At 38.9% G+C, this 21,215-nt stretch overlaps 1 protein-coding gene across 3 annotated transcripts; it reads right to left on the bottom strand.

Moving 5' to 3' along the window:
• Positions 1–508: 508 nt before the first annotated feature.
• Positions 509–20,594, bottom strand: LOC100498433 (ornithine decarboxylase-like). Of its 3 annotated transcripts, none has more exons than XM_031896931.1 (9): positions 20,399–20,594; positions 18,641–18,774; positions 17,295–17,468; positions 17,013–17,185; positions 9,686–9,820; positions 6,541–6,607; positions 4,342–4,489; positions 3,569–3,687; positions 509–1,340 (listed from the first exon to the last, which is right to left on the bottom strand). In XM_031896931.1, the coding sequence occupies exons 1-9, from the start codon at positions 20,421–20,423 to the stop codon at positions 1,122–1,124; spliced, it is 1,194 nt and encodes a 397-aa protein (XP_031752791.1). In that variant the 5' UTR covers positions 20,424–20,594; the 3' UTR covers positions 509–1,121. The 3 variants fall into 3 exon arrangements, with proteins under 3 accessions (XP_031752791.1, XP_031752790.1, XP_031752792.1); XM_031896930.1 differs by having other exon boundaries at positions 6,442–6,607; positions 20,399–20,590; XM_031896932.1 differs by lacking the exon at positions 20,399–20,594 and having other exon boundaries at positions 6,442–6,607; positions 17,295–17,440; positions 18,641–18,730.
• Between the last annotated feature and the right edge of the window lie 621 nt (positions 20,595–21,215).

The raw sequence follows: 21,215 nt of genomic DNA, 5'->3' as shown, positions 1-21,215 counted from the left end.
CTGCCTGTGTGTGCCATACTCTGCCTGCCCTATGCTACCAAATAATGTGTATATGTATTTATATACTATACTGTATTTGTAATAATGTGAGCTAATGGCCCTGGCCCAAGAGTTAGGCTTCAAAAATGCTCATAAGGGAGAGAAGATGTGGCATTTTCAAGTCTTGCCCAAGGACCCCTGTTAAAGCATTTATTAAAAGTCCTGTACAGTTAAATAAAAAAAAATAGCGATGAAGACCAATTTTACAAGAGCCAGATTTAGGGGCTGATTTACTAACCCACGAATCCGACCCGAATTGGAAAAGTTCCGACTTGAAAATGAACATTTTGCGATTTTTTCGTATGTTTTGCGATTTTTTCGGATTCTTTACGAATTTTTCGTTACCAATACGATTTTTGCGTAAAAACGCGAGTTTTTCGTATCCATTACGAAAGTTGCGTAAAAAGTTGCGCATTTTTCGTAGCGTTAAAACTTACGCGAAAAGTTGCGCATTTTACGTAGCGTTAAAACTTACGCAAAAAAACGCAATCGGACTCATTTCGACCCGTTCGTGGGTAAGTAAATCAGCCCCTTAGTGTTTTTTAGATAGAATGTTGGGCACTTCTATTATTGTAGGTTAAGAAACAGAATATTAAATTTGTCATTAGGAGTATTTGTTTTATATTTATAGTTCCAATATATTCTGCAGCACTTTACAGAGGTTATGCATCATTTACAGCAGACAAAGGTAAATTAACAGCAGTAACCATAACTTTTGGTTATATATTACAATAAAAAAGCAGTATTTTTCGTGGTTTCAGGCACTGGTAAACTGATAATCAACCATTCAGAATAGATGTAAACGTAAATGGGTTTTGCTAGACTGGGATTAAAAAATGTAATTGAATAGTAGTTTCTCCTTAGCCTTGATTACCACCTTATGCTCTTTATTAGTCAAAAGACTAGAACTAGAAGCCATATCAAATAAAAATCCTGGAAATGCTATTTTCTTTATTTTCTTATGTTTCTCCTTTCTTGCACTGTACATCTACTGTCTTAATCTGTATTCCCGATGGTGATTCTGTAGCAGTTTATTGAGCTGTGCACATTTTTCTTTTTTTAGCTAATTCCTGTGCAGTAGTTCACTCATCCCCCTTGCTTAGCACAAAGTACACCTTTGGTTGGGGAAACCCATTGAATGTAGTGCTCATGGAGATGGAGTAAGCCCCCATGTTTGGAAATATAACCCAGTCTCCTGTTTCTAACTCTGGAAGATAAAATTCATTCACTAGTTTATCCACATTCGTACAGGTGGGACCCCAGAGATTGCTGGGAAAGAGCTCTTGTTCAGTGGCAAAATCCTTACAGAAAAAAAACAAACAAAAACACATTATTGTTGAATATTCAGATGAACTGTAAAGGATATAACAATATTTTAATTTTCACTTTAGCATACTTTTGCCATTGCATAACTGATCTATGTTTTCATATTAGTGTTACTAGACACATCTCATGTTCTAAAGAGCATTTTGTATGTGTTTATATGTGATATATTTAACAAGTCTGAAATAACTTCCCGGTGCAGGCCCAATGTTTCCTACTTTTTATAAGACGAAAATCTTCCTCCTGTACTGTAAAACATATCTTAAAATGACACAATAAGGTTTGGTTATAGTCTGAATTAAAACAGTGTATAATGAATAGCTTTTAACAGTAATATATCGGTACTTCCAGACTTCTTAAATGGCAAATAAAGTCCATTAAGTTTAGTATAGAAATTATGCATCTTATGTAAGGTAGTTTTGTAACAGGGGCAATGCCAAACTCTGAAGTAGTTGATTCTAGCTTGCCATTTATCTGATTCTGGTCAGCTGTTCCCTTAGGGCTCGTACAGACAAGCGCTTTCTCCTACATTTCACTGCAGGGCAGTGCAGTACAAACACAGGTGGAACACTGCATGTTGTGAGTACATAAGAAAGAAGGGGATTGCGTCTTGTCCTGCTGTCCCCTGCTGTGGAATGCAGGAGACCATCCCCACAGGGGAACGCAGGAGGAAATGCTGGTCTGTACAAGCCCTAAGGGTGAAAACACATGGAGCTACTAGTAGCAGCTACTTGTCACAGCTACTAAAATAGACAATGATGATCATTTACTGATAATTTTCCCTAAGTGTGTTTTAGCAGAGGCAATTCTCAGTATTGTCTATGGCAGGGTATTTTCTGGAGTTGAGTAGCCACAAAAAAGTAGCAGCTACTAGTAGCTCAGTGTGTCTTCACCCTAAGTGAAAGAGGCACAAGCTCATGATTAGCATGGTCTGGGTTGCTGCAGGTAAGTAAAGCTGAACAGAAAGTTACATTTACTTGTCAAATACATCTACCCTAAACAAATAAGCAATATGCAAAGCAGTGTGAGTTAATATTAGATCCTATCTTAATTAGTCTAGAGAAACTTTTTCTGCATGTAAAGATTCTTATCAGTTTTGTATAGATAAGCACATGAAAACTGCTGTTGGCTGATCATAATTGTTTTAATTTGATCACTAATAAATTCAGTAGCATGTGGATTTAATAGTAATGAGTTTCTTCTAATGGACAATAACCAGTTAAAGTAAAAATATCTCAGGTGTATTAAAGACCAGTGCTATCTAAATTAATTTCTCGGGAGCTGAATGTAAACTGCTCCATTCTTCAACTATCTTGCAAGAAGTAAAAGAGCAGACAGTACACTGGAAACTGCTATATGAGAAACCCTTTTAACCTACATATTTTTTTCTTGACTGATTTATACAACACAACCTAAAAAAGAAGTAAATAAGAAATACACAACTATGTATGTCTTTAAAAAATACAGTGTGGAACATAAGTATTTGGACACCCTGCGATTTTGCAAGTTCTCCCACTTAGAAATCATGGAGGGGTCTGAAATTCACATTGTAGGTGCATTCCCACTGTGAGACACAGCATTTTTTTAAAAAAAATCAGGAAATCACATTTTAAAGAATGCAAAAATTGCACAAATACTTATGTTCCTCACTGTATATTCTAGTTTTATATTCCTTGTGTAGACAATTTGGACCTGGTAGAGAAACATTTAAAACAGTAACACCAAAAATTAAGGTTTTTAAAATTCATGAAAATATAATTTGCTGTTGCCTGCAATGATAAAACTGAAGTGTCTGCTTATAAAAACATTACTATGGCTATGCAGTGGCATTTGTATATACCTGTACTATACTAATACTCTACTTTAAGAACTAACTCATTTTGATTAAAATCAAAATGTGAGATTAGTTTACCACAGAAAAACTCACCCACTTTCTACTCATTCTTATGGGATTTTTAGAATTGTATTCATCAACAGGTGAAAGATAGAATTCACCATTTGATAAATATGCTTCTAAAAGTCCCATAGGAATGAATAGAAAGTGGGTGAGTTTTTCTGTTGTAAACTCTAATCTAACATTTTGATAAATCTGCATGTGTGTGTAGAACACTAATGCCTTGAACCACATTCTTGTCTGGATAATGATTATTAAAGTTTATTCGTTTATTGTAATTTTGCAAAGTGGGAAATTACTTTGATCACATACCTTGCCCAATAATGGCTTCAGTTTTTGTTTTTCTTTTACTAAATAAAAGTCAAGAAAAGTTCCATACACCCCATCATTTAGTATATAGGAGAATTTCCTTCTGCTGTTTCCATCTGCACCTGTAGAGTAAAGGAAAAACTATGGCTTTTTGGGCATTAATGTATGAGGAAATGCTAAAAGGGTCATTGAATTGCTTTGTTGAGCAGTGTTGGACTGGGGGAAACCTAACCGCAAGGGCCCCTGTCCTTCCCCCTCCCCCCACGAAGCATACAGGGCCAAACGATCGAATTTAGCCTATCAAATTTAGCGATCTCGCCAAGCAAGTTAATCTTGACGTGTATGGGGACCTTAAGTCGATAGGACAGGTTACAAAATTTCAGTCGGATAACGATAAAATCTGCACATGTATTGTGTATCTGATGATATCCTTGGGGGTCCAGGAAGTCACTTTTGTACAATTGGTGTCTGACAACTATTTCATGTTCAAAACATCCTCCGATTTGTTATTTTTAGGGCTTTATCATACAATTTCAGTCTAAATGTTAATTTTGGATTGAACAATAGAGCAATACCTACAATCAACATCCAAACGTTTGTTGGAAGAAGACTATAATCTGGACATGTATATTGTTCCAACAGCCCAACTGTTCTAAATTGCTTTAAATCCTGATCAAGTATAAAACTAAGCATCTCTAGTGACCAGTGTTCTAAATAATATTGTGGCAAACACAAATACACAGAAGCCTTAATATTTAGTACATGAAATTGTAGACCTTTTTCATACACCTCTTTCTTGGTTATAATATTCAAAGCAACAGTGAAAGCCGATTCCACATAATATCTTCCAGGTTCTGAAATAATCTCTACTTCCTTATTATTAGGAAAGTACTGGTTCAGAGATTGACGGATGACATCTGCAAACTAAGAACAAATAGATTAAGTTTTAGTATATCTTGCAAGGAGCAAGTAAGACCAAAACACAAGATGCAATGGCTTTCATATTCCATTTGCATAGTTTTTGTAGTGCTTGCCATGATAATGTGAGAAAAAATGTTGTGAATATATTCATATACATTAATTTAATTTCAAACATACAAACCAAAACAATCATCCTAACAGCTTTCATATATTTTACTTTAAACTTAAAACAGTGATAGTCTTATAATGTGTTGTACATTTTTTTAATTGTTGTGGGTCACTAGACTTGGGTAGAATTTGGTTAAATATTACCATTTAACCAAGTTAAGGTGCCCATATACCTTCAGATCCGCTCGCTTGGCGATGTCGCCAAGCGAGCAGATCTAATCCCGATATCCCCCACCTACGGGTGGACGGTATCGGGAGAATCCAGGCTAATTTGATCGTTTGGCCCTGGGGCCAAATGATCGTATTATATTGACGAGTATAGGCAAAGTCGGTCCGGAGACTGCATCAGCGAGCCGATGCGGTTCCCGATCCAACTAGATTTTTTAACCTGGTCGATTTCAGGCCAGATATTGGTCGGGCAGGCCAGACGGCAGTGCCCATACACGGCCAATTAGCTGCCGAAACGGTCTAAGGGACCCATATCGGCAGCTAGAATCGCCCGTGTATGGGGAACGTTAAGGTTGAATGTGTTTATGCAGTATTCTGTACAGTCCTAGCATGCAGCAGAAATAACACATTCATATTTAACTTAGAGCTAAACAATAAAAAAGATGTCTAGAAATGCAATATTCAATATTCCTTGCTTACCTTATGACCCCAGAGATAATTATGCATGTCTTTAAATTGTCCACAGCAGCTCTCCATCTTATATCTTTTTAGATCATTGTTTGCACATGCGCAGTGTGCCTTGAACTGCTGTTAAGAACCCGAGTCAGAGAAGCTGGTGCTATACAGCTGATTACTAATAAAATCTAATACCAAATCCACTGGTTCCATCCTGGGATGGAAACCAAAAACTCTGGGGGTGTTATTAAAACTGTGTAAACAAACTAAAGTGAATACATCAACCATTTAGATTTGTCATTATTTTATTTGAATGTGTAACAAGTGTATACATTTACCACTCCTGGTAAAAATATGTGAGCCATTAGCTGTAATAGATTATATATGTAATGGTTGGAAACTTTTTGCCTAGAGAGAAAAGAGCACTAATAGGCCTTTAAAGGAGAAGAAAGGTAAAAAGCAAGTAAGCTTTAACAGAAAGGTCTATGTAAATACAGCCATAAGTACTCACAGAAACACTGCACTGACTTCTCTGTCAAAAGATTTATTGTGTCTGTTTTCCTGTGCCAGAGACACACAGCTCTCTCCTCTCACTCCTCTCCTGCTCCCCCTCCCTCAAGAATGCTAAGAACTCACTCCCCCCCTTATGAATGTGGATCTGAGCCAATTAGCAGGAAGCTTCCTAATAGTCTTACAAACTGAGCATGTACACTTGGTCTGGGTCTCGGTGCAGTAGTGAGGCATTGTGGAAACTTTCTTTACACAGCTCAGTGTTTTTTCTTCCTGTTTGACTTCTGATAATCTGAACGGGAGAAATATGGGGAGACTTAAGGGCACTATTGAGACAACTGAAGGTATGCCTGCAGCTTGAGATTAACTCTTTTATTAGCCTTTCCTTCTCCTTTAAGCAGCAATGCTGACCCACACTCATTACAATTTTTACTACACTACATTTGGCATAAAATAGACTACATAACTGTTTAAATTTGCCCCTGGTGTATTACTGTGTCCTTGGTTGCAGTTGAGTCAAAAACAGAGCACCCGGTCTATTTTACGTTTTAACTGCAAACATACATGTACTTGTCATATGTGCTATCACCTGTCTAGTAGCATAGTTAAAGTAATTTGGTAAAAATGTTATTGTCTTTCCTAGTACGTCTCACCTCTTCAAATGTTGGTCGAAATTCAGAGTTCCCAGAAAACCCCCCTCCAATATCCAGGAGTCTCATTTGATATCCTAACTTCTTCCCAATTTCAAATACCTTTCTAGCATCTTCAATGGCTTTGCAAAAGGAATGAGTGTTCTTGCATCCAGAGCCAGTGTGAAAACTGCAGCAGGCAGAATAAATAACATTCATGAGAATAAATTAATGATATATATTACATATTTGTACCACCTATACTCTTCAGATAAACTGAACAGCAGAATGTGAAGTCAACATTTTACCATTTAAAAATATTGATCTCTACATGCCAGAAACCCATTCTATTTTGGTTATTTGTATTAGTAAAAATGTATTTTTTAAGTATTTTGCTTCTCCGCATACAGTCAACTGATTTAATTATCAGATGACATTAAGGTGAGTGCTAAAATCAGCAAGTATGACTATGACTAAAACTGGGTGCAAACCACTGTGTATTTTTGCATCCTGCCCTGCAGAGCTCCTTATGGGAACAGTGTATTTCCTGTTTAAATCCTCAGTTATATATCAAGGAGGTAGCTTATGGAAGCTTATCGGAACAGCAGTGTTCACCTCAAGAACCTCCACCAATCAGCAGAAATGCCAACTTACAGACCCAAAATGGGAATATCTCCCATAGAAACTTTACATATGTATATGTGATTGGCTCCTAAAAACAAAAAATGCAATATCAGCCTTTGTTAAATCTACCCCTTAGAATGGAAAAATGGAGGTCTACACATTCTTGCAGAGCTTAGTAACAACTTTATTCACAGTCTATACCACAGCTTTTCCAGGTCTCAGTAGTTTGGGTTGCCACCTTTTAGAAATAAACCTACCAACCAGGGATCGCTGGTGGGCAGACCAGTATTGTAGGGGTTAGGGCCAGTGACATAAAGGAGTAGGACTTGTCAATGATTCTGGACCATTCTGACACAAAAGAGATAATCAGAGTTTATGTAGGCAGGCCAGGGGCAGAACAAGAGTATTACAAATTTATAGGCAAGTACATTACTGGTAAGTCTGTAATACTGGCCTTGGCTTTGGCTGGTGTTTTACCAGCTAGGCCAGTGAAACGCCGGCCAGTTGGCAACCCTATCAGTAGTTCATACAGCTCACAATATTAACAATAGAAAAACAATACAATAATGCTTGGCCCTTTCCTTCTGTATTCCTTTTTGATGTGTTTCCTCAGATCAGGTTGCTCTAATGGAACTTAGGTTTCTGGCACATGCTTACAAGCTTACATTTGCCAATAAAGAAATGTCCCACTGGGTTCCCTCTTATATAGACCACTTTTGGAAGGGGTAATAAGGGATAGGATACTTGATTACATTGCAAAACACAATACTACGAGTTTGTGCATGGTTTTATGCATAACAAATCTTGCCAGACTAATTTAATTTCCTTTTATAAGGAGGTGAGCAGTAACCTTAATGCTGGAATGGCAGCAGATGACATCTACTTGGACTTTGCTAAATACAGACACTTAATGATAAAATTGAGAAATATTGGCCTGGAACATAATTTTTGTACTTGGATAGAAAACTGGCTGAAGGATAGTTTACAAAGAGTGGTGGTAAATGGAACATTTTCTAATTGGACCAGTGTTGTTAGTGGAGTACTGCAGGGGTCTGTCCTTGGTCCTTTGCTTTTTAACTTGTTTATTAATGACCTGGAGGTGGGCATAGAAAGTACAGTTTCTATTTTTGCTGATCATACTAAATTGTGCAAAACTATAAGTTCCATGCAGGATGCTGCAACTTTGCAGAGAGATTTAACAAAATTGGAAAACTGGGCAGCAAAATGGAAAATGAGGTTCAATGTTGATAAGTGCAAAGTTATGCACTTGGTAGAAATAATATAAATGTGAGTTATACATTAAATGGTAGTGGTTTGGGAGCATCCTTAATTAAAAAGGATATGGGGATTTGTGTAGGTAACAAGTTGTCTAATTCCAGGCAGTGTCATTCTGTGGCTACTAAAGCAAATAAAGTGCTGCCTTGCATAAAAAAGGGCATTGACTCAAGGGATGAAAAAATCCATTTGAAGCAGCGTAGGTTGTTTTTCACGTTGAGGGCAGTGAGGTTGTGGAATGCCTTTCCTAGTAACGTTGTGATGGCAGATTCTGTTAATGCCTTTAAGAGAGGGGCTTGGATGATTTCTTGAACAAACATACTGTATATACTCTAGTATAAGCCTAGTTTTTCAGCACCAAAAATGTGCTGAAAAAGTCACCCTTCGGCTTATACTTGAGTCGGGTGCCATGGGTCCTTTCAGATGAAAATTCATCTTCACCTACCATCCTCACCTTTCCTATTCTGCACTAGACACTGCACTTTATATTCTATATAAACTATATATAGTTTTAAAGGATCGTGTTTTAGCTTGGTTGCTGATTGAGCTAAGGGGGTAGTACTCTTACAGTATTATTGTTGATACGATATTGTTTTTGTTGACCCTCTTCTCCACTTACAGAGCTAGTTAACTGTTTTTCTTTGAAATAAATCTTTAAAAACATATACCCCACTGATGCCTCATTTAATGTAATTTTATTGGTATTTATTTTAATTATTGAAACTTAACAGTAGCTGCTGCATTTCCCACCCTAGGCTTATACTCGAGTCAATAAGTTTTTCCAGTTTTCTTAGGTAAAATTAGGTACCTTGGCTTATATTCGGATCGGCTTATACTCGAGTATATACGGTAATATCCAAGGCTATTGTGATGCTCAAATCTACAATTAGTATTGATGTTGATATATATGGTTTATTTATGTGCTGAGCATGTCTATGGTTATTGTTATTCCTTGCACTAAACCAGAAGTTTAAATCAGTTTCACTTAGCATGTACTGGTCCTACAGCGCACAGGAAGAGCTGATAAACTAATTACATGTCCTCTGAGAAGCCGGAAAATCGCCCCGCCGCGTCTGCCATCCCGCCGGCGACTTACATGTTCGCCGGTGGGATGGCAGGGGTAGGCAACTCGGGGAGATTAGTCGCCCGCGAACAGGGAGTTAATCGCGGGCGACTAATCTCCCCCGTGTGCCAGAGCCCTTAGATGTAGATTGAGCTACAAGGATGAATCAAGAGATGGGAAGGGCTGGAAGTTATGAGAGGAAACTGGGACAGGATTAGGTCAAACTAGGAGGAAAATATCAGGGACAGTGGAGAAATCAGAAAGGACATTAGAAAACTGGAAATGATTCTGTTATAATGTAAATACCTCACGCCAATTACTTGGATATTGAGGTTCTTTGCTGTCTTTAGAAGATCCTCACATTGCTCCACAAGAGCACCGTATTTAGAACTGAGGGCACACCAAGCGTCTCTGTCATCTGTTGCAATGCGGAGAATCATCCTGCATTTAAATGAAATTGGTTGTTGAATACAACAGTAGAGAGGCACTCAATTGCATTTTTTTCAGTAGGAGAAATCTAGGGATTTTATTGGTGGATTGTATACAAAGGACCACGATGAACAGCATACAGCAACTTAATATCATGAGAAAGCCTTTATTAAAGGACATGTCAACCCCAAAAATAATTTTTTGCCTAATGCCACATGGCTGGACCTCAGATACAGCAATGTTTCAGGCCCCGCTTGGCCTTTTATCAAGCTTACCAACCACGGAGTAAGCAAGCTTTTTATAGACAACATTATTTCGCCATCTACTGGCCACATGTAATGCAAACTTTAGAGGGGATATCCAAATAGTCTGTTACAGAGACAAAGAGAACAAATTAAGAGAAAAGAAAGATCATATATGATGCCGAATAAAGATACAGAGTAACCATGTTCCCTTTGTAACACGCTACAATGTTTTGAGCCATCACATGGCCAACGTTGTTTGAAGACACTGGGGTTTATGAGAGATGGTATACCAGGGGTTACCAGTTTTAGGGAACCTCCACTTATTTACATAGATAGTTACATAGTTACATAGGGTTGAAAAAAGACCAGAGTCCATCAAGTTCAACCCATCCAAGTAAACCCAGCACACACAACCCACACCTACCAATCTATACACTCACATACATAAACTATATATACAACCACTAGTACTAACTGTAGATATTAGTACAGGTATCGGACCCCTTATCCGGAAACCCGTTATCCAGAAAGCTCCGAATTACGGAATGCCCGTCTCCCATAGACTCCATTTTAATCAAATAATTCAAAATTTTAAAACTGATTTCCTTTTTCTATGTAGAAATAAAACAGAACCTTTTAATTGATCCCAACTAAGATATAATTAATCCTTATTGGATGCAAAACAATACTATTGGGTTTAATTAATGTTTTATTGATTTTTTTTAGTAGACTTAAGGTACTGAGATCCAAATTACGGAAAGACCCCTTATCCGGAATACCCTTGGTCCCGAGCATTCTGGATAATGGGTCCCATACCTGTACCACAATAGCCTTGGATATTCTGATTGTTCAAGAACTCATCCAGGCCCCTCTTAAAGGCATTAACAGAATCTGCCATTACCACATCTCTAGGAAGGGCATTCCACAACCTCACTGGCCTAACCGTGAAAAACCACCTACGCTGCTTCAAATAGAAGCTCCGTTTCTCTAATCTAAAGGGGTGACCTCTGGTGCGTTGATTGTTTTTATGGGAAAAAAGAACATCCCCCAACTGCCTATAATCCCCTCTAATGTACTTGTACAGAGTAATCATGTCCCCTCGCAAGCGCCTCTTTTCCAGAGAAAACAACCCCAACCTCGACAGTCTAACCTCATAGTTTAACTCTTCCATCCCCTTAACCAGTTTAGTTGCACGTCTCTGCACTTTCTCCAGCTCATTAATATCCTTCTTAAGGACTGGAGCCCAAAACTGCACTGCATACTCAAGGTGAGGCCTTACCAGGGACCTATAAAGAGGCAAAATTATGTTCTCATCCCTTCAGTCAATGCCTTTTTTTATACAAGACAGCACTTTATTTGCTTTAGTAGCCACAGAATGACACTGCCTGGAATTAGACAACTTGTTATCTACAAAAACCCCTAGATCCTTCTCCATTAAGGATGCCCCCAACACACTACCATTCAGTAGATAGTTCGCGTTTATATTATTTCTACCAAAATGCATAACTTTGCACTTATCAACATTGAACCTCATTTTCCAGTTTGCTGGCCAGTTATTTAAGGAGAATCGAACAATAGGCTCGAGTCAGACTTGGGGACTGGAAAAGGTGGTCAAAGGGTATTGAGTACTGTGAAACATGGCACATTTCCATGTTTGAGCTGCAACTGCTGTTCATATTACCAAAATGGAGGGGTGGTGTACCACCCCTGAAAGGGTACACCTATAAAAATTCAGGGTTATTATACATGTGCAACAGCATTTGTGGTATATGTGATAAAATGCCCCTGTGGTGCCGTCCAGTATGTGAAAGAATTAGAGAATATTAATCAGCGATAAAAACAGAGAAAATCTAACAAGCAGCTGTGGCTCATTTTGTGGAGATGTGCCATGGCGTCCAACAATTAAAATATCAGGTAGTGGAGGGGGTGGAGACATGACCAAGGTTTTGTTGAGAAAACAAGCAATGTGGATGAGGAGACTAGAGACCAGAGACCTTAAACCCTTGGTATGAATAGGGAATATGATTTGCAGGCCGTTTTCCAAGTTTAGTTGATTTTAATGAGGTTTTTAATGTTTTATATTTTACAGTGATTTTGTTAACATTGTATAAAGTTTGCATAACATGTGCCCAGTAGATGGCGAAATAATGTTGTCTATAAAGCTTTCAGCGGGACAGTCCCGATATTTATAGCACTTCCCTCTGTCCCGGATTCATTGATAGATGTCCCACTTGTCAGCATTGCCATTTAATTGATTTCTGTGCCTGCTCTGCTCTGGGGAATAAAGCCCGCCCCCTTAACTCTTGAATCTCCCCTGCTACACTCAAGCTCACAGGTTTACCTTGATGTTTAATCGTCCTTGGAGGAGCATTTGTGACAGGCAAGGGTCAACTATCGGCATTGGCTCGCATTCCTCTCCTTGGTCTTGCTCACCCGGGTCAGGGCCTGAGGGTGTGCTCTGTTTTTTATCAGGCAGAAGAGGCTGCTGTCTTTATTTTTGTGCTGGACAGTTTCACCTTTCCACCCCTAACATATATCTCTCACTCCTGGGAATCTCTGGCAGAGCATAGCATGCAGGAAAAGACAGAGGTATCGCTGATCCATTAATAAAATTTTGCAGACATTTAAAAGGGGCCCTTATAAGTTTGGGAACCTTAGGCTGGCCTTGTTAATATGGCTAGAAATTCTACTGGTACATTACTATTGTTTTCTTTCAACTGATTAAGAATGGAATGAAATGACATAGATTTATGTACCACTGGAATTGGCCCTGTTTATAACTTTGGAAAATGCACAGAACTGTTGGCATGTCTGAAGTTGATATGCCCTTTATCAGTTTCATTTAGTAATTTTACTGGCATGTCTGGGGTTAAAGGGAAAGGAAAGGCTAAGTCACTTGGGGGTGCTAAAACGTTAAGCACCCCCAAGTGACTTGAATCGCTTACCTCGTGCCCCGGGCTGGTGCCCCTGTTAGGAGAAAACCGCACCAGCCCGGGGCACCTGGGGCGATGCGCTTCCTCCTTCTGCCTTCCTTAAGCCCTGACTTGGAGTCTGGCGCATGCGCAGTAGAGTGAAAAAGACGACTTCTCTGTCAAAGTTCGGCTTTTCACTCTACTGCGCATGCGCGCGCGGCGAAGGAAGGAGGAAGAGCTACAGGTACCCCGGGCTGGTGCTGTTTTCTCCATACAGGGGCACCAGCCCGGGGTAGGAGGTAAGCGGTCTAAGTCACTTGGGGGTGCCTAACATTTTGGCACCCCCAAGTGACTTAGCCTTTCCTTCTTCTTTAATATGCCTTTATCAAATTAATGTAGTCATACTGGCACGTTTGAAGTTAATATGTCCTTTATTCTTTTTATTTAGTGATTATACTGGCACATCTGGGGCATGTAAAGTGGGTGTGGCATGTGGGGCGTGGTCACAAAGCAGGCGTGGCCAAAACATTTTTTGCCGCACTACTCGCGTCACATATTTTTGTCCCTCTTTCTCTCAATGAAATGTTGGGAGGTATGAAAAAGGGCTTGCTTACTTAGTGGTTGGTAAGCTTGATAAAAGTCCAAGTGGGGCCTGAAACCTTGCTGTATCTGAGGTCAAACCATGTGTACTTTATAATATGATATTAAGGTGCTGTATGCTGTTCATTGTGTGGCCATTGAAGTTACGTGCACCTGCCATTGCCATTGAAGGGAGACAGAGGAGCTGATTATATGAAATTGTATACCAGAACACACTAAACTAACTTTTTAGTTTATGAGGCACAAAACAGACCCTTTTTCCAGGACAGAATGTATCTGAATCCCAGTGACTTTGCCTTACCCAACTGGCAAGTGAGGCCATAGATCAGGGGTAGCAAAATGTGTTTCTCTGTGTCAGTATGGGTTTCACATGGGCAGGACATACTTGCTTGCTTTTCAGTTCTTAGGTACAAAAATAGAGAAAAATGTATTTGTAAAAATACAATTCATTTTAGTGCGTGCACTTTTTCAGACTAAGAATGTATTAATCCTAATGCTGCAGGTGCTCACTCACTGAGGAGTTCTATAGCCATATAAAACCACGAGGCTGTTAGATATGTTAAAAATGTTAGTAATGTTCTGTGCACACAAGCTTTACCATCATACTACGCAGGTTAACAAATGCAGCATAGTAGCTCCCACCCATATGCAAATACCTACAGTGTACAGACTACTCTGCTTTTGTTGTCCAGTTATTCCCTGTGCAGGCTATTTTGGCCCAATCATATCTGACATCTGTGACCACACCAGTGGCAATATTGAACTCCAGTTGAGAAAAAAACTGCAGAGTGGTGTAACTTCTGCTACATGATTCACTGAAACATGCATATTATAATACATAATGTATCCTCAATTGTAAAATATGATATTAGAAGTCACCTCTGAAATCCATGACCTGTATAAAAGCACTTGGCCTTGGACCTTTATATGGCTGGTGATTATTATTATTATCCTTGTATTTTACAACAGGGGGTACCCTATTCACTATATTATCTATATTTTTTTTACCAGCAGGGCGTAGATGTTGCACCAAAGTGGGGGGCTGAGTAGATGTGGCAGCCAGGGCCGGATTTCCAAATTGGCCGCCCCGAGGCCGCCCCCGGTCGAACGCCCCCCCCCCCCAGTGCGCATGCGCGATACAGGGGGAGAGGGGTTTCCGTGCGCATGCGCGAACAGGGGGGCGGGGCGCCTTGCACGCACATGCGCAGTGGGCCAAACTTGGATACGGAGCAGTGGGGAGAAGTCCCCCCATTGCTCCGTATGGGTAAAAAACTTTTTAGATTTTGGTGCGGCGGGGCGGCATGCCGTCCCCAGGTTTCTGCCGCCCTAGGCCCGGGCCTTTGTGGCCTCTCCACAAATCCGGCCCTGGTGGCAGCCAGGGGTAGTAGTGCCATGACCAAAGCAGGACCAGACTGAGATTTAAAGAACCCAAAAGCCCAAATAACCCCCCACAGGCACAGTAAATAGTGACTATCTATGGCATCTTACAGCAACCCCTCTGGCAATTGCTAGAATCCATAGATTGCCTGAATCCATTGTCTGGGCCTAAGTAATAATCATAATAGTATAGCAAAATATAGCATAATAGGTCTCTTTTATGGTGCATTCTGATGTCAGAACATTTATAAGGATATAATACATACAGTCTATAAATACAAGCATTTATAAGGATATAATACATACAATCCATGTAATGTCACCAGTTATAATCCATGCTTAGTGATGTAATTTCTGTCACATGACTCACTGTGTCAAACTTGTGTATTATAAGACATAAAGTACCACCTTTATAGTGAATAAAGTACCCCTCGTTGAAAAAATATGAGGATATTAGAAGTTACCTCGGAGTCCTATGACCTGTATAAAAGCACTTGGCCTTTGGCCTCCTGCTTTTATATGGTCAAGGAATTTATCAATGAGTTATAATATACTTATATTTTACAATAGGGGGTACTTTATATACAATATAATTACCAGTATGGGTCACTGTAAAAAAAAAAAAAATAGGTAATATAGTGAATAGTGTAACCACTTTTGTACAATACAAGTAATAATCACGGAGGAGTTCCATGACCATATAAAAGTACAAGGCCAAAGGTCAACTGCTTTTATACAGGTCATGGAACTCCAAGGTGACTTCTAATATCATATTTTACAATATAGGATACATTTTATAATACACAGGTTTCAGTGAATTATGTAACAGAAGTTACATCACTAAGTGCTGAATATACCTGATGACATTGCTAAGCAATGCTTATATGGATATAATTTACAGAATATTAATAACTCTTGTGTATTATATATACATATATTTTTTTCCTGGGGTGATGGACATAGAAGTCCAATGTCCAATTTCAGTATCCCTAGGTAGTGGCTGAAATGTTGCAATACATAACACAATGTCAGACCCTGTGGGCCCAATTTGGTGAAGTTTATATTTACTGGATGCCTACTTTTCAGTTGCTTTAAATATATCATATTATTACCATATTGCTACTATTTACCAACATTTTCCTGTCAGAATGATTATCCTGATAAACCAAAAAGTATTAAGGATTTGATACATTTCCCAAAACCAGTGTGTTAATTTGTCTGAGCAGCAGCATTGAGTACTTACAGTATAAGTAAAAATAAAAATGAAATAAATATCTTTGCATTGTGCTTTGCTAAGCTATGGTGCAGCAAATGTCAGTGGTTAGTAATCACTGCTGCTCACATTGACAGCAGTAGCCATGCTTTGCTTAGACCTACTCATATATATATATTATTATTATTTTTTTTTTTTGTATATTAAGATGATCCCTGGCCTTTTGGTCACTGCAACACATTTAAAATAAAAATGCCCTTTTTTACTGTAGCCTTAAATTAGACACAAAATAACATCCAAACTTACTAATTTCCACTTATGCTGCCTTAGTTATTTACTTAATGATATCCTCCTCCCAGGAAACTGCAATATTTCTGGTTTATGTTAGTGTTTTTGTGTATATTACTGTGAGTGCTGTCAGGATCAGATATGGCTTACAGCAGCGTTTTTCAACCACTGTTCCGCGGCACACTAGTGTGCCGCGAGATGTTGCCTGGTGTGCCGTAGGCAGGGCACCAATGTACTAGGGGGGCACTGCTCTTGGCACCAATGTACTAGGGGGGCACTGCTGCTGGGCACCAATGTACTAGGGGGGCACTGCTCTTGGCACCAATGTACTAGGGGGGCACTGCTGCTGGGCACCAATGTACTAGGGGGGCACTGCTGCTGGGCACAGAGTTAAATTTTTTAACATTTTCTAATGGTGGTGTGCCTCGTGATTTTTTTCATGAAACAAGTGTGCCTTTGCCCAAAAAAGGTTGAAAAACACTGGCTTACAGGACACCATGGCCAAGATGGCCTCCTTAAACACAAGGACATGGAAAATGAAATGTAGGCTACACTTGCTGTTAACTTACTCTGCTTTTGGGTGAAAGGCTGCTATCTTAAACAGTTCAGCTTCACAGTCAAATGTCATTTTGCACACACCATGCGCAGCAGCATATTTGATATGCGATACCTGCTTACAGGGGTTGGCATAGACAATGTCAGCAGCTGGCACTCCCATTCTCAGCACCATATCTATTTCACCCTGAAAGAAAAGACAACAATGTCTTCTAATATGGATTTGAAAATGTCTGCATATGAACCAGATAATTAAAGCCTGCTATGAAATCAGAATGTTTAACAAAGTATATTACCATACTGGCGCAATCAAATCCTGTACCCAGAGTTGCCAGCATTTGAAGCACCTCATTTGTGCTATTGCACTTCACTGCATAGAAAGGCTTAACTCGAGGTAGCTCCTTCATAAAACGCCAGTGTTTCTGTTTTATATCTCCAAGGTCTGCAACATAAAAGGCATCTTGATGTCCCTGCAGAGCAAAAATTAGGCCCTTTAATACTTTTGACACTACACACTTGGGGTCATTTATCAATATTAAGCAGATTTGCATCTGGGCAGTAACTCATAGTGACCAATCAGCAATTAGCTTTACTCAGCCAGCTCCAGGTAGAGCAATGAAGGCAAACATCATGTTTACTGCTACTTAGCAACCCATGGCAGCCAATTAGATGTTTGCCTTTATTGTTCTACCTAGAGCTGGCTGAGTAACGCTAATTGCTCATTGGTCACTATAAGTTACGCTCAGGTGCAAATTTGTCTAGTACTGATAAATGGGCTCTACTATGTCTGTTGTTATTTGCCATCATACACAAACAGAAAACAAGTAGAACAGCAACCATAGTAAACGAGTGAGAATGCATAGAGACCTGTACTTTAGGCAAACATTTACTTTTCTGCTAGTAATTTGAGTGTTCATATTTCTTATCACAGAATTTTGGCATACTTTTAATTAATGAATCCGCATGTGGCTTAATTGATGAAATTTGATTGATTTGATGAAATAGAACTTGATTGGATATTAGGGATTGTTGGGATTTGTGGTTTAGATCAATTTTAGGGCTTAGGGCCGCAGCCTCCAGGGGGCAGCAGTGCACATGGTATTTTTTTTTTTTTTTTGTGAGTGTGGTCTACCCTGCTGACTTTAGAGGTAAAACTGGTTACAGACTAGGGGGTGTTCCTGCAAACAACTTGCCAAGTTTCATCCCTTCGCTTTAACTTTCAATTTGAAATGCCATAAAAAGTCCCCTTCCTGCCCTTTGTACTGACTGAGGAGAAGCAGCCGTTCTGTCTCCTGTGCTGTTATTCTCCTGCTGTTTGCAGCCAGCTGAAGGCTGCCTATTAGGAGAATCCTGTGCCGCAATTCTTGCAATTGCAATTGCTGTTTGCAGCCAGCTGAAGGCTGCCTATTAGGAGAATCCTGTGCTGCAATTCTTCCCCCCCATCCCCAAATTTCACTCTGGTGACATTATTATAGGTTCATAAATAAAAACAATGTCAAACTAGGGGGCTGTTGAGGTTGTTATCAATCAAGAGTCAGCACAAACTGTAAATACACCCCTGTATTTGCAGGGCCCCATGCTTGATACCTATTAAACATAACTACACACTGCTGTAGGAATAGGTAAGAGTACTGTTACCCACCTGTGCTATGTTATTGCTGATTTTCTGCTGGAGGAACTGCTCTGCTGATGTTCCAGTGTCTAGTAACGTCAGATTGTTCCTATTTAAAAGGGTGACAGGATGCAATCCATTTCTTGTGTCTGGATGAATGTCTCCTTTCATCAAGAAAATGGGTTTTATCGTTTGAAAAACCGCCATAAATAAATAGCATAGTAAATAATAGAATTAGCTAGAAATTCACATGTAAGTGGCAGGGATATGTGGGCTTGATACAGCCATGGTCTTTGTGCCCCCTTCCCATTAATAGTACTCTGCTGTTCCCCCACCGATGTGGGCTGCATGCCCTCCCTAGGCCCCACAGTTTGGGAACCACTACAGTAAAGCCTACTGTAAATAATACTTCTTTGTATGTCAAGTCTCATGCTGGACATTTACATCAGTCAGATTCCAAATATGTTATTTGTCAGCTAACTTACACAACAACAGTGATCAGATTCCAGTTAAAGTGCTCTAAGACCAGTTGTGCATCTAAATTATCCAGACGCTATTTTTTTTTTTTTTTTTACAATTGGTATGTGTTATGTGTTAGTTTGCATGCTTGACATCAATCTAGATCTATCTATCTATCTATCTATCTATCTATCTATCTTGAAAAAACATTGCACTATATAATTTTATATCAAAAGAAGGTATGTTTATTGCTGGCTGTCTGGGAGAAAACATTTGTTGCCAGATTATTAGATTAGATTATTATTGTGCAGTCACAGAAGAAGGAATATGACAAGTGCTATAAAGACACAGGACACTCCTCTCACATTGAAGGAGGCAGAAGGGACATAGACAGTAGAAAACAATTGACAACAAAGACAAACCTCAATTGCCATGACATTTATTGCTACAACAGACCATGATAACATTGGTAATGTTTTACAAGGCTACTAAATTAGACAAAACCTTTTGAACACTGGGCAAGTTTGCACCACTACACTAGATATAGCCAATTGCACAATAAAAGCTAAATAGTGGCTGGATGCTATGGGTTTCTTGTCCACTGAATCTCCGGTGACTCCCACAGGACAAGGAACAGCCAGTGACTAATGCAGAAATATATGCTTATATAATAATAATACTGAGAATACTGCATTCCTTAAAGCATATTTTCCCATTAAACTTAAAGGGAAAGAATACCTACTTGTTCAACATATAATTATTTATATTAGATATAGATTATAATTAGATTACCAGTATACGAATAAACAGAAGTCCATTAAGCAGGAAGTTTATCTGTGCACTGGCCAAACCAAATAGCTTACCATAGCTATATATAGAGATAGAGGTTTACCAGCAATTCAGTATACTACAGTTTTTACACAGCAAACTTCTATACCATAATATAGGATTATTGTTAAATAAATATCCCATAGTAAAGTTGCTACTTGTAACATTAACTTTTATAATAAAATAATATTCTGAAAAAGTGTCTTTAGTTCCCACACCTTGATATATAGACAAATGTGTTATTCAGCTCTTAGAGTTGGCACAGTTAATTTAATAGTACTGAACCCATAGCTAATACAAAATAATTCCTCCTGTGAAGGTGAACTAACTAGAAGGATACACAGGATTATCACTTGTAAAAAAACAAAGCGTTATCATCTTGTAATACTGACCAATTATGTAAATATATATTGCATTGATTTATAAAATAATAAGTCCTAACAATCATAAAAGTATCTTATAGCTATTGAGCTATATAAAAACAGACAATGTGATACCCACTGGCTGGTGACTGTAGCTTTTCCATAAGAAGAAGATCTGTGTATGCTGCAGGCAAAAGAAGAGTAACTAGAAAGTAGAGGGCAGCACAAGCATTTAAAATAGGGCTCACAGCAGACAGCCAGTCAAGAAAGGTAAAAAAAAATCTGCCCAATCAGCTTGGCGTATTTGAATTTATACAAATAAAAAATACTGCATATGCATTTACAGTTTCTGATTTTATCTGATCTTGTCATGCAACAGCACGTAACACTGTGCAACAACGCAAGATTTTGTAGGATCCTACAAAATGTAATCTCCACAGATAAAGTAAGATGTCAGATGGAGTGTTGTTCCGCCATTTACATCCGACAGTCACTCTATTTCAATGAGAAAAAAAAGTCTTTCAGACACCATTACATTTTGTCTTGTCAGTGTTCCCTTCCAACGGGTGCATCATGTTGGAAGGCAATCCTTTCATGTAGTTTACACATTCAATTTTTGTATTAGTCCCATTATATTTAAACCCATACAACTACTTCCTGATTGTAGGATGCTTTTGGCTAACGCCATCCCACAAAATGTCCCATGGAGTTTAGCCCTTAATGATTAATTACACTTCATAGTGTACTCATTCAAAATATTCATGTTTGTCTATTGTTATGCTGTCTATAACTTGCCAGAGAAAGAATGCCAACAGCACTCTGATTCTAGTTTAGTTTATTGAACAATAGGATTATTAGGATGCTTGTTGCAAGAACTCACATTTCTTGCAGCCCTACTGGCAGGTGTAGCCTGGCCTTTTTTATTTAGAGTTTTTGTAGCATGTCAGTTTTATCCT

The sequence above is a fragment of the Xenopus tropicalis genome, chromosome 2, assembly GCF_000004195.4.
Source record: "Xenopus tropicalis strain Nigerian chromosome 2, UCB_Xtro_10.0, whole genome shotgun sequence".
Classification (NCBI taxonomy): Eukaryota; Metazoa; Chordata; class Amphibia; order Anura; family Pipidae; genus Xenopus; species Xenopus tropicalis.
This window is presented reverse-complemented; position numbering and strand designations above follow the sequence as displayed.